At 50.7% G+C, this 12247-nt stretch overlaps 1 protein-coding gene across 2 annotated transcripts in view; it reads right to left on the bottom strand.

Moving 5' to 3' along the window:
* LOC134610544 (talin-1) overlaps nt 1-12247 on the bottom strand; it is a 180134-nt gene that overhangs the window by 127873 nt on the left and 40014 nt on the right. For both annotated transcript variants that reach the window (XM_063453511.1, XM_063453510.1), the window contains exon 3: nt 441-611. In XM_063453511.1, coding sequence (XP_063309581.1) covers nt 441-570 — 130 coding nt within the window. In that variant the 5' untranslated portion in view covers nt 571-611. The remainder of the gene's footprint in view (nt 1-440; nt 612-12247) is intronic.

Here is a 12247-nt window from a genome sequence, read left to right on the forward strand (position 1 = left end):
GCTTTCTCTATTATCTATACACTGATAGATACCTGTGCCTTCCTGACCTCTCTACCTCCTGGAACGCATCTCTTCTTTTCTCTAATTAACTGTTCCAAAATCTGAACTATTTAAACATTCCACCTCTATTACTCTGGAAGTCAATGAGACATCATTACACTACCCATTAATCTTATGTTCAGGTCTCACCTTTTCTTCCATCATCCTTCAGTCACCCCATTAAATGACAAATACACTATACCCTCCTATTGGCCTTCTCTTGTACTCTATTCACCTTGTCTAACCATTATTGGGTCCTGTATCATTTTACTACACCCAACTTGTGTCAATAGAATTTTAATGTTAATTACTGTCAGTTTAAATGCCCACTGTATATTTATAAAGCCTTGTATAATGCTGAAACTGTCCTTTTTTCTGTTTTGTTGTAATAATGTGCTTACGCTGTCCAATCTGTGCTTCCGGAACCCGCTCTCGGATAATGCGACAAGCATCGTATATCATGGTGGAGGGCTCAAATTGCATCGTTTTCACCACATTTCCAATACCGATCTTCAGTGACAATGCCACCATGTTGGCTGCTGGGGATGGGGGCCTAATCTACTGGGACACGACTGGAGAGAACCAAAAAGACCATCATTACTAATTCACATACAAAAAGAAAGATTCAGAAAGGAAAAAATTGTGGGAGTTGATAAAACATACACCTAAATATTCTCAGAGTTCGGAAACATTTAAAACATCACATAACAGACAGGACTGACACGTTTATCACAATTGTGAGTACAATCCAGCTGAGGGCAGTGTGAGAGTGAATGAGAACAATGCAGCCGGGGACAGTGTAACAATGAATGAGTACAATCCAGACGGGGGCAGTGTGACAATGAATGAGTACAATCCAGACGGGGGCAGTGTGACAATGAATGAGTACAATCTAGCCGGGGGCAGTGTGACAATGAATGAGTACAATCTAGCCGGGGGCAGTGTGACAATGAATGAGTACAATCTAGCCGGGGGCAGTGTGACAATGAATGAGTACAATCTAGCCAGGGGCAGTGTGACAATGAATGAGTACAATCTAGCCGGGGGCAGTGTGACAATGAATGAGTACAATCTAGCCGGGGGCAGTGTGACAATGAATGAGTACAATCTAGCCGGGGGCAGTGTGACAATGAATGAGTACAATCTAGCCAGGGGCAGTGTGACAATGAATGAGTACAATCTAGCCGGGGGCAGTGTGACAATGAATGAGTACAATCCAGCCAGGGGCAGTGTGACAATGAATGAGTACAATCCAGCCAGGGGCAGTGTGACAATGAATGAGTACAATCCAGCCAGGGGCAGTGTGACAATGAATGAGTACAATCTAGCCGGGGGCAGTGTGACAATGAATGAGTACAATCTAGCCGGGGGCAGTGTGACACTGAATGAGTACAATCTAGCCGGGGGCAGTGTGACAATGAATGAGTACAATCTAGCCGGGGGCAGTGTGACAATGAATGAGTACAATCTAGCCGGGGGCAGTGTGACAATGAATGAGTACAATCTAGCCGGGGGCAGTGTGACACTGAATGAGTACAATCTAGCCGGGGGCAGTGTGACACTGAATGAGTACAATCTAGCCGGGGGCAGTGTGACAATGAATGAGTACAATCTAGCCGGGGGCAGTGTGACAATGAATGAGTACAATCTAGCCGGGGGCAGTGTGACAATGAATGAGTACAATCTAGCCGGGGGCAGTGTGACAATGAATGAGTACAATCTAGCCGGGGGCAGTGTGACAATGAATGAGTACAATCCAGCCGGGGGCAGTGTGACAATGAATGAGTACAATCTAGCCGGGGGCAGTGTGACAATGAATGAGTACAATCTAGCCAGGGGCAGTGTGACAATGAATGAGTACAATCCAGCCAGGGGCAGTGTGACAATGAATGAGTACAATCCAGCCAGGGGCAGTGTGACAATGAATGAGTACAATCCAGCTGGGGGCAGTGTGACACTGAATGAGTACAATCTAGCCGGGGGCAGTGTGACAATGAATGAGTACAATCTAGCCGGGGGCAGTGTGACAATGAATGAGTACAATCTAGCCGGGGGCAGTGTGACAATGAATGAGTACAATCTAGCCGGGGGCAGTGTGACAATGAATGAGTACAATCTAGCCGGGGGCAGTGTGACACTGAATGAGTACAATCTAGCCGGGGGCAGTGTGACACTGAATGAGTACAATCTAGCCGGGGGCAGTGTGACAATGAATGAGTACAATCTAGCCGGGGGCAGTGTGACAATGAATGAGTACAATCTAGCCGGGGGCAGTGTGACAATGAATGAGTACAATCTAGCCGGGGGCAGTGTGACAATGAATGAGTACAATCCAGTCGGGGGCAGTGTGACAATGAATGAGTACAATCCAGCCAGGGGCAGTGTGACAATGAATGAGTACAATCTAGCCAGGGGCAGTGTGACAATGAATGAGTACAATCTAGCCAGGGGCAGTGTGACAATGAATGAGTACAATCCAGTCGGGGGCAGTGTGACAATGAATGAGTACAATCCAGTCGGGGGCAGTGTGACAATGAATGAGTACAATCCAGTCGGGGGCAGTGTGACAACGAATGAGTACAATCTAGCCGGGGGCAGTGTGACAATGAATGAGTACAATCTAGCCAGGGGCAGTGTGACAATGAATGAGTACAATCTAGCCGGAGGCAGTGTGACAATGAATGAGTACAATCTAGCCGGAGGCAGTGTGACAATGAATGAGTACAATCTAGCCAGGGGCAGTGTGACAATGAATGAGTACAATCTAGCCGGGGGCAGTGTGACAATGAATGAGAACAATCTAGCCGGGGGCAGTGTGACACTGAATGAGTACAATCTAGCCAGGGGCAGTGTGACAATGAATGAGTACAATCCAGCCAGGGGCAGTGTGACAATGAATGAGTACAATCCAGTCGGGGGCAGTGTGACAATGAATGAGTACAATCCAGTCGGGGGCAGTGTGACAATGAATGAGTACAATCCAGTCGGGGGCAGTGTGACAACGAATGAGTACAATCTAGCCGGGGGCAGTGTGACAATGAATGAGTACAATCTAGCCAGGGGCAGTGTGACAATGAATGAGTACAATCCAGCCAGGGACAGTGTGACAATGAATGAGTACAATCTACCCGGGGGCAGTGTGACAATGAATGAGTACAATCCAGCCAGGGGCAGTGTGACAATGAATGAGTACAATCCAGCCAGGGGCAGTGTGACAATGAATGAGTACAATCTAGCCGGGGGCAGTGTGACAATGAATGAGTACAATCTAGCCGGGGGCAGTGTGACACTGAATGAGTACAATCTAGCCGGGGGCAGTGTGACAATGAATGAGTACAATCTAGCCGGGGGCAGTGTGACAATGAATGAGTACAATCTAGCCGGGAGCAGTGTGACAATGAATGAGTACAATCCAGCCGGGGGCAGTGTGACAATGAATGAGTACAATCTAGCCGGGGGCAGTGTGACAATGAATGAGTACAATCCAGCCAGGGGCAGTGTGACAATGAATGAGTACAATCCAGCCAGGGGCAGTGTGACAATGAATGAGTACAATCTAGCCGGGGGCAGTGTGACAATGAATGAGTACAATCTAGCCGGGGGCAGTGTGACACTGAATGAGTACAATCTAGCCGGGGGCAGTGTGACAATGAATGAGTACAATCTAGCCGGGGGCAGTGTGACAATGAATGAGTACAATCTAGCCGGGAGCAGTGTGACAATGAATGAGTACAATCCAGCCGGGGGCAGTGTGACAATGAATGAGTACAATCTAGCCGGGGGCAGTGTGACAATGAATGAGTACAATCCAGCCAGGGGCAGTATGACAATGAATGAGTACAATCTAGCCGGGGGCAGTGTGACAATGAATGAGTACAATCTAGCCGGGGGCAGTGTGACAATGAATGAGTACAATCTAGCCGGGGGCAGTGTGACAATGAATGAATACAATCTAGCCGGGAGCAGTGTGACAATGAATGAGTACAATCCAGCCGGGGGCAGTGTGACAATGAATGAGTACAATCTAGCCGGGGGCAGTGTGACAATGAATGAGTACATTCCAGCCAGAGGCAGTATGACAATGAATGAGTACAATCTAGCCGGGGGCAGTGTGACAATGAATGAGTACAATCTAGCCGGGGGCAGTGTGACAATGAATGAGTACAATCTAGCCGGGGGCAGTGTGACAATGAATGAGTACAATCCAGCCAGGGGCAGTGTGACAATGAATGAGTACAATCTAGCCGGGGGCAGTGTGACAATGAATGAGTACAATCTAGCCGGGGGCAGTGTGACAATGAATGAGTACAATCCAGCCGGGGGCAGTGTGACAATGAATGAGTACAATCTAGCCGGGGGCAGTGTGACAATGAATGAGTACAATCTAGCCAGGGGCAGTGTGACAATGAATGAGTACAATCCAGCCGGGGGCAGTGTGACAATGAATGAGTACAATCTAGCCGGGGGCAGTGTGACAATGAATGAGTACAATCCAGCCGGGGGCAGTGTGACAATGAATGAGTACAATCTAGACGGGGGCAGTGTGACAATGAATGAGTACAATCTAGCCGGGGGCAGTGTGACAATGAATGAGTACAATCCAGCCAGGGGCAGTATGACAATGAATGAGTACAATCTAGCCGGGGGCAGTGTGACAATGAATGAGTACAATCCAGCCGGGGGCAGTGTGACAATGAATGAGTACAATCCAGCTGGGAGCAGTGTGACAATGAAGGGGAGGATCCAGCAGGGGGGCAGTGCAGTAATAAAGGGGAGGATCCAGCAGGGGGCTGTGCAGTAATAAAGGGGAGGATCCAGCAGGGGGCGTTGCAGTAAAAAAAGGGGAGGATCCAGCAGAGGGCGGTGCAGTAATAAAGGGGAGGATCCAGCAGGGGGACAGTGCAGTAATAAAGGGGAGGATCCAGCAGGGGACAGTGCAGTAATAAAGGGGAGGATCCAGCAGGGGGCGGTGCAGTAATAAAGGGGAGGATCCAGCAGGGGGCAGTGCAGTAATAAAGGGGAGGATCCAGCAGGGGACAGTGCAGTAATAAAGGGGAGGATCCAGCAGGGGGACAGTGCAGTAATAAAGGGGAGGATCCAGCAGGGGGCGGTGCAGTAATAAAGGGGAGGATCCAGCAGGGGACAGTGCAGTAATAAAGGGGAGGATCCAGCAGGGGGCAGTGCAGTAATAAAGGGGAGGATCCAGCAGGGGGCAGTGCAGTAATAAAGGGGAGGATCCAGCAGGGGGACAGTGCAGTAATAAAGGGGAGGATCCAGCAGGGGACAGTGCAGTAATAAAGGGGAGGATCCAGCAGGGGGCGGTGCAGTAATAAAGGGGAGGATCCAGCAGGGGGCAGTGCAGTAATAAAGGGGAGGATCCAGCAGGGGACAGTGCAGTAATAAAGGGGAGGATCCAGCAGGGGGACAGTGCAGTAATAAAGGGGAGGATCCAGCAGGGGACAGTGCAGTAATAAAGGGGAGGATCCAGCAGGGGACAGTGCAGTAATAAAGGGGAGGATCCAGCAGGGGGCGGTGCAGTAATAAAGGGGAGGATCCAGCAGGGGGCAGTGCAGTAATAAAGGGGAGGATCCAGCAGGGGGCAGTGCAGTAATAAAGGGGAGGATCCAGCAGGGGGCAGTGCAGTAATAAAGGGGAGGATCCAGCAGGGGGCAGTGCAGTAATAAAGGGGAGGATCCAGCAGGGGACAGTGCAGTAATAAAGGGGAGGATCCAGCAGGGGACAGTGCAGTAATAAAGGGGAGGATCCAGCAGGGGGACAGTGCAGTAATAAAGGGGAGGATCCAGCAGGGGGCAGTGCAGTAATAAAGGGGAGGATCCAGCAGGGGGACAGTGCAGTAATAAAGGGGAGCATCCAGCAGGGGGACAGTGCAGTAATAAAGGGGAGGATCCAGCAGGGGGACAGTGCAGTAATAAAGGGGAGGATCCAGCAGGGGGCGGTGCAGTAATAAAGGGGAGGATCCAGCAGGGGACAGTGCAGTAATAAAGGGGAGGATCCAGCAGGGGGCGGTGCAGTAATAAAGGGGAGGATCCAGCAGGGGGCAGTGCAGTAATAAAGGGGAGGATCCAGCAGGGGGACAGTGCAGTAATAAAGGGGAGGATCCAGCAGGGGGACAGTGCAGTAATAAAGGGGAGGATCCAGCAGGGGGACAGTGCAGTAATAAAGGGGAGGATCCAGCAGGGGGCGGTGCAGTAATAAAGGGGAGGATCCAGCAGGGGACAGTGCAGTAATAAAGGGGAGGATCCAGCAGGGGGACAGTGCAGTAATAAAGGGGAGGATCCAGCAGGGGACAGTGCAGTAATAAAGGGGAGGATCCAGCAGGGGGCAGTGCAGTAATAAAGGGGAGGATCCAGCAGGGGACAGTGCAGTAATAAAGGGGAGGATCCAGCAGGGGACAGTGCAGTAATAAAGGGGAGGATCCAGCAGGGGACAGTGCAGTAATAAAGGGGAGGATCCAGCAGGGGGCAGTGCAGTAATAAAGGGGAGGATCCAGCAGGGGGCAGTGCAGTAATAAAGGGGAGGATCCAGCAGGGGGCAGTGCAGTAATAAAGGGGAGGATCCAGCAGGGGGCTGTGCAGTAATAAAGGGGAGGATCCAGCAGGGGACAGTGCAGTAATAAAGGGGAGGATCCAGCAGGGGGACAGTGCAGTAATAAAGGGGAGGATCCAGCAGGGGGACAGTGCAGTAATAAAGGGGAGGATCCAGCAGGGGGCAGTGCAGTAATAAAGGGGAGGATCCAGCAGGGGACAGTGCAGTAATAAAGGGGAGGATCCAGCAGGGGGACAGTGCAGTAATAAAGGGGAGGATCCAGCAGGGGGACAGTGCAGTAATAAAGGGGAGGATCCAGCAGGGGGCGGTGCAGTAATAAAGGGGAGGATCCAGCAGGGGGCGGTGCAGTAATAAAGGGGAGGATCCAGCAGGGGGCGGTGCAGTAATAAAGGGGAGGATCCAGCAGGGGACAGTGCAGTAATAAAGGGGAGGATCCAGCAGGGGACAGTGCAGTAATAAAGGGGAGGATCCAGCAGGGGGCACTGCAGTAATAAAGGGGAGGATCCAGCAGGGGACAGTGCAGTAATAAAGGGGAGGATCCAGCAGGGGACAGTGCAGTAATAAAGGGGAGGATCCAGCAGGGGACAGTGCAGTAATAAAGGGGAGGATCCAGCAGGGGGCAGTGCAGTAATAAAGGGGAGGATCCAGCAGGGGGCAGTGCACTAATAAAGGGGAGGATCCAGCAGGGGGCACTGCAGTAATAAAGGGGAGGATCCAGCAGGGGACAGTGCAGTAATAAAGGGGAGGATCCAGCAGGGGGCAGTGCAGTAATAAAGGGGAGGATCCAGCAGGGGGCAGTGCAGTAATAAAGGGGAGGATCCAGCAGGGGGCAGTGCAGTAATAAAGGGGAGGATCCAGCAGGGGACGGTGCAGTAATAAAGGGGAGGATCCAGCAGGGGGCGGTGCAGTAATAAAGGAGAGGATCCAGCAGGGGGCGGTGCAGTAATAAAGGGGAGGATCCAGAAGGGGGCAGTGCAGTAATAAAGGGGGGGATCCAGCAGGGGGCGGTGCAGTAATAAAGAGGAGGATCCAGCAGGGGACAGTGCAGTAATAAAGGGGAGGATCCAGCAGGGGGTGGTGCAGTAATAAAGGGGAGGATCCAGCAGGGGACAGTGCAGTAATAAAGGGGAGGATCCAGCAGGGGACGGTGCAGTAATAAAGGGGAGGATCCAGCAGGGGGCGGTGCAGTAATAAAGGGGAGGATCCAGCAGGGGGCGGTGCAGTAATAAAGGGGAGGATCCAGCAGGGGGCGGTGCAGTAATAAAGGGGAGGATCCAGCAGGGGGCGGTGCAGTAATAAAGGGGAGGATCCAGCAGGGGGCAGTGCAGTAATAAAGGGGAGGATCCAGCAGGGGACAGTGCAGTAATAAAGGGGAGGATCCAGCAGGGGACAGTGCAGTAATAAAGGGGAGGATCCAGCAGGGGGACAGTGCTGTAATAAAGGGGAGGATCCAGCACGGGGACAGTGCTGTAATAAAGGGGAGGATCCAGCAGGGGACAGTGCTGTAATAAAGGGGAGGATCCAGCAGGGGGAAAGTGCTGTAATAAAGGGGAGGATCCAGCAGGGGACAGTGCGGCAATAAAGGTGATTGGATTCAGCAAAGGGCAGTGCAGTAATGAAAGGGAAGAATGGAGGGGGAATAGGGGGGGATTAAAAGGTAATGTGGTAATGAAGTTAGAGATCCACTAGGAGGCAATGAAAGTGTTCTCATGAAACAGCTACTCATTTTGTCAGTTGTACAACATTTTTATTTTGCAATATAAGTACTCTCAGATCTATACCTTAGTATCAGTACCAGTAATCTCTGAGATCTGTACTCTGCTCCCCCATATTCTCAGTTTGCAGTACTCTGGTCCCCCATATTCTCAGTTTGCAGTACTCTGGTCCCCCATATTCTGAGTTTGCAGTACTCTGGTCCCCCATATTCTCAGTTTGCAGTACTCTGGTCCCCCATATTCTGAGTTTGCAGTACTCTGGTCCCCCATATTCTGAGTTTGCAGTACTCTGGTCCCCCATATTCTGAGTTTGCAGTACTCTGGTCCCCCATATTCTCAGTGTGCAGTACTCTGCTCCCCCATATTCTGAGTTTGCTGTACTCTGCTCCCCCATATTCTCAGTTTGCAGTACTCTGGTCCCCCATATTCTGAGTTTGCAGTACTCTGGTCCCCCATATTCTGAGTTTGCAGTACTCTGGTCCCCCATATTCTCAGTTTGCAGTACTCTGGTCCCCCATATTCTCAGTTTGCAGTACTCTGGTCCCCCATATTCTCAGTTTGCAGTACTCTGGGGTCCCCCATATTCTCAGTTTGCAGTACTCTGGTCCCCCATATTCTCAGTTTGCAGTACTCTGGTCCCCCATATTCTCAGTTTGCAGTACTCTGGTCCCCCATATTCCGAGTTTGCAGTACTCTGGTCCCCCATATTCCGAGTGTGCAGTACTCTGGTCCCCCATATTCTCAGTTTGCAGTACTCTGGTCCCCCATATTCTCAGTTTGCAGTACTCTGGTCCCCCATATTCTCAGTTTGCAGTACTCTGGTCCCCCATATTCTCAGTTTGCTGTACTCTGGGGTCCCCCATATCCTGAGTTTGCAGTACTCTGGTCCCCCATATTCCGAGTGTGCAGTACTCTGGTCCCCCATATTCTCAGTTTGCAGTACTCTGGTCCCCCATATTCTCAGTTTGCAGTACTCTGGTCCCCCATATTCTCAGTTTGCAGTACTCTGGTCCCCCATATTCTGAGTTTGCAGTACTCTGGTCCCCCATATTCTGAGTTTGCAGTACTCTGGTCCCCCATATTCCGAGTGTGCAGTACTCTGGTCCCCCATATTCTGAGTTTGCAGTACTCTGGTCCCCCATATTCCCAGTTTGCAGTACTCTGTTCCCCCATATCTCAGTTTGCAGTACTCTGGTCCCCCATATTCTCAGTTTGCAGTACTCTGGTCCCCCATATTCTCAGTTTGCAGTACTCTGGTCCCCCATATTCTCAGTTTGCAGTACTCTGGTCCCCCATATTCTCAGTTTGCAGTACTCTGGTCCCCCATATTCTGAGTTTGCTGTACTCTGCTCCCCCATATTCTCAGTTTGCAGTACTCTGGTCCCCCATATTCTGAGTTTGCAGTACTCTGGTCCCCCATATTCTGAGTTTGCAGTACTCTGGTCCCCCATATTCCGAGTGTGCAGTACTCTGGTCCCCCATATTCTGAGTTTGCAGTACTCTGGTCCCCCATATTCTGAGTTTGCAGTACTCTGGTCCCCCATATTCTGAGTTTGCAGTACTCTGGTCCCCCATATTCTCAGTTTGCAGTACTCTGGTCCCCCATATTCTCAGTTTGCAGTACTCTGGTCCCCCATATTCTCAGTTTGCAGTACTCTGGTCCCCCATATTCTCAGTTTGCAGTACTCTGGTCCCCCATATTCTCAGTTTGCAGTACTCTGCTCCCCCATATTCTCAGTTTGCAGTACTCTGGTCCCCCATATTCTGAGTTTGCAGTACTCTGGTCCCCCATATTCCGAGTTTGCAGTACTCTGGTCCCCCATATTCTCAGTTTGCAGTACTCTGGTCCCCCATATCCTGAGTTTGCAGTACTCTGGTCCCCCATATTCTCAGTTTGCAGTACTCTGGTCCCCCATATTCTGAGTTTGCAGTACTCTGGTCCCCCATATTCTGAGTTTGCAGTACTCTGGTCCCCCATATTCTGAGTTTGCAGTACTCTGGTCCCCCATATTCTCAGTTTGCAGTACTCTGGTCCCCCATATTCTGAGTTTGCAGTACTCTGGTCCCCCATATTCTGAGTTTGCAGTACTCTGGTCCCCCATATTCTGAGTTTGCAGTACTCTGGTCCCCCATATTCCCAGTTTGCAGTACTCTGGTCCCCCATATTCTCAGTTTGCAGTACTCTGGTCCCCCATATTCTGAGTTTGCAGTACTCTGGGGTCCCCCATATTCTGAGTTTGCAGTACTCTGGTCCCCCATATTCTGAGTTTGCAGTACTCTGGTCCCCCATATTCTCAGTTTGCAGTACTCTGGTCCCCCATATTCTCAGTTTGCAGTACTCTGGTCCCCCATATTCTCAGTTTGCAGTACTCTGCTCCCCCATATTCTCAGTTTGCAGTACTCTGGTCCCCCATATTCTGAGTTTGCAGTACTCTGGTCCCCCATATTCTGAGTTTGCAGTACTCTGGTCCCCCATATTCCGAGTTTGCAGTACTCTGGTCCCCCATATTCTCAGTTTGCAGTACTCTGGTCCCCCATATCCTGAGTTTGCAGTACTCTGGTCCCCCATATTCTCAGTTTGCAGTACTCTGGTCCCCCATATTCTGAGTTTGCAGTACTCTGGTCCCCCATATTCTGAGTTTGCAGTACTCTGGTCCCCCATATTCTGAGTTTGCAGTACTCTGGTCCCCCATATTCTGAGTTTGCAGTACTCTGGTCCCCCATATTCTCAGTTTGCAGTACTCTGGTCCCCCATATTCTGAGTTTGCAGTACTCTGGTCCCCCATATTCTGAGTTTGCAGTACTCTGGTCCCCCATATTCTCAGTTTGCAGTACTCTGGTCCCCCATATTCTGAGTTTGCAGTACTCTGGTCCCCCATATTCTGAGTTTGCAGTACTCTGGTCCCCCATATTCCCAGTTTGCAGTACTCTGGTCCCCCATATTCTCAGTTTGCAGTACTCTGGTCCCCCATATTCTGAGTTTGCAGTACTCTGGGGTCCCCCATATTCTGAGTTTGCAGTACTCTGGTCCCCCATATTCCGAGTGTGCAGTACTCTGGTCCCCCATATTCTGAGTTTGCAGTACTCTGGTCCCCCATATTCTCAGTTTGCAGTACTCTGGTCCCCCGTATTCTCAGTTTGCAGTACTCTGGTCCTCCATATTCTCAGTTTGCAGTACTCTGGTCCCCCATATTCTGAGTTTGCAGTACTCTGGGGTCCCCCATATTCTGAGTTTGCAGTACTCTGGTCCCCCATATTCTGAGTTTGCAGTACTCTGGGGTCCCCCATATTCTGAGTTTGCAGTACTCTGGGGTCCCCCATATTCTGAGTTTGCAGTACTCTGGGGTCCCCCATATTCTGAGTTTGCAGTACTCTGGGGTCCCCCATATTCTGAGTTTGCAGTACTCTGGGGTCCCCCATATTCTGAGTTTGCAGTACTCTGGGGTCCCCCATATTCTGAGTTTGCAGTACTCTGGGGTCCCCCATATTCTGAGTTTGCAGTACTCTGGGGTCCCCCATATTCTGAGTTTGCAGTACTCTGGGGTCCCCCATATTCTGAGTTTGCAGTACTCTGGGGTCCCCCATATTCTGAGTTTGCAGTACTCTGGGGTCCCCCATATTCTGAGTTTGCAGTACTCTGGGGTCCCCCATATTCTGAGTTTGCAGTACTCTGGTCCCCCATATCCTGAGTTTGCAGTACTCTGGTCCCCCATATCCTGAGTTTGCAGTACTCTGGTCCCCCATATCCTGAGTTTGCAGTACTCTGGTCCCCCATATCCTGAGTTTGCAGTACTCTGGTACCCCATATTCTCAGTTTGCAGTACTCTGGTCCCCCATATTCTCAGTTTGCAGTACTCTGGTCCCCCATATTCTGAGTTTGCAGTACTCTGGGGTCCCCCATATTCTGAGTTTGCAGTACTCTGGTC

The sequence above is a fragment of the Pelobates fuscus genome, chromosome 5 (genome assembly GCF_036172605.1).
Source record: "Pelobates fuscus isolate aPelFus1 chromosome 5, aPelFus1.pri, whole genome shotgun sequence".
Classification (NCBI taxonomy): domain Eukaryota; kingdom Metazoa; phylum Chordata; class Amphibia; order Anura; family Pelobatidae; genus Pelobates; species Pelobates fuscus.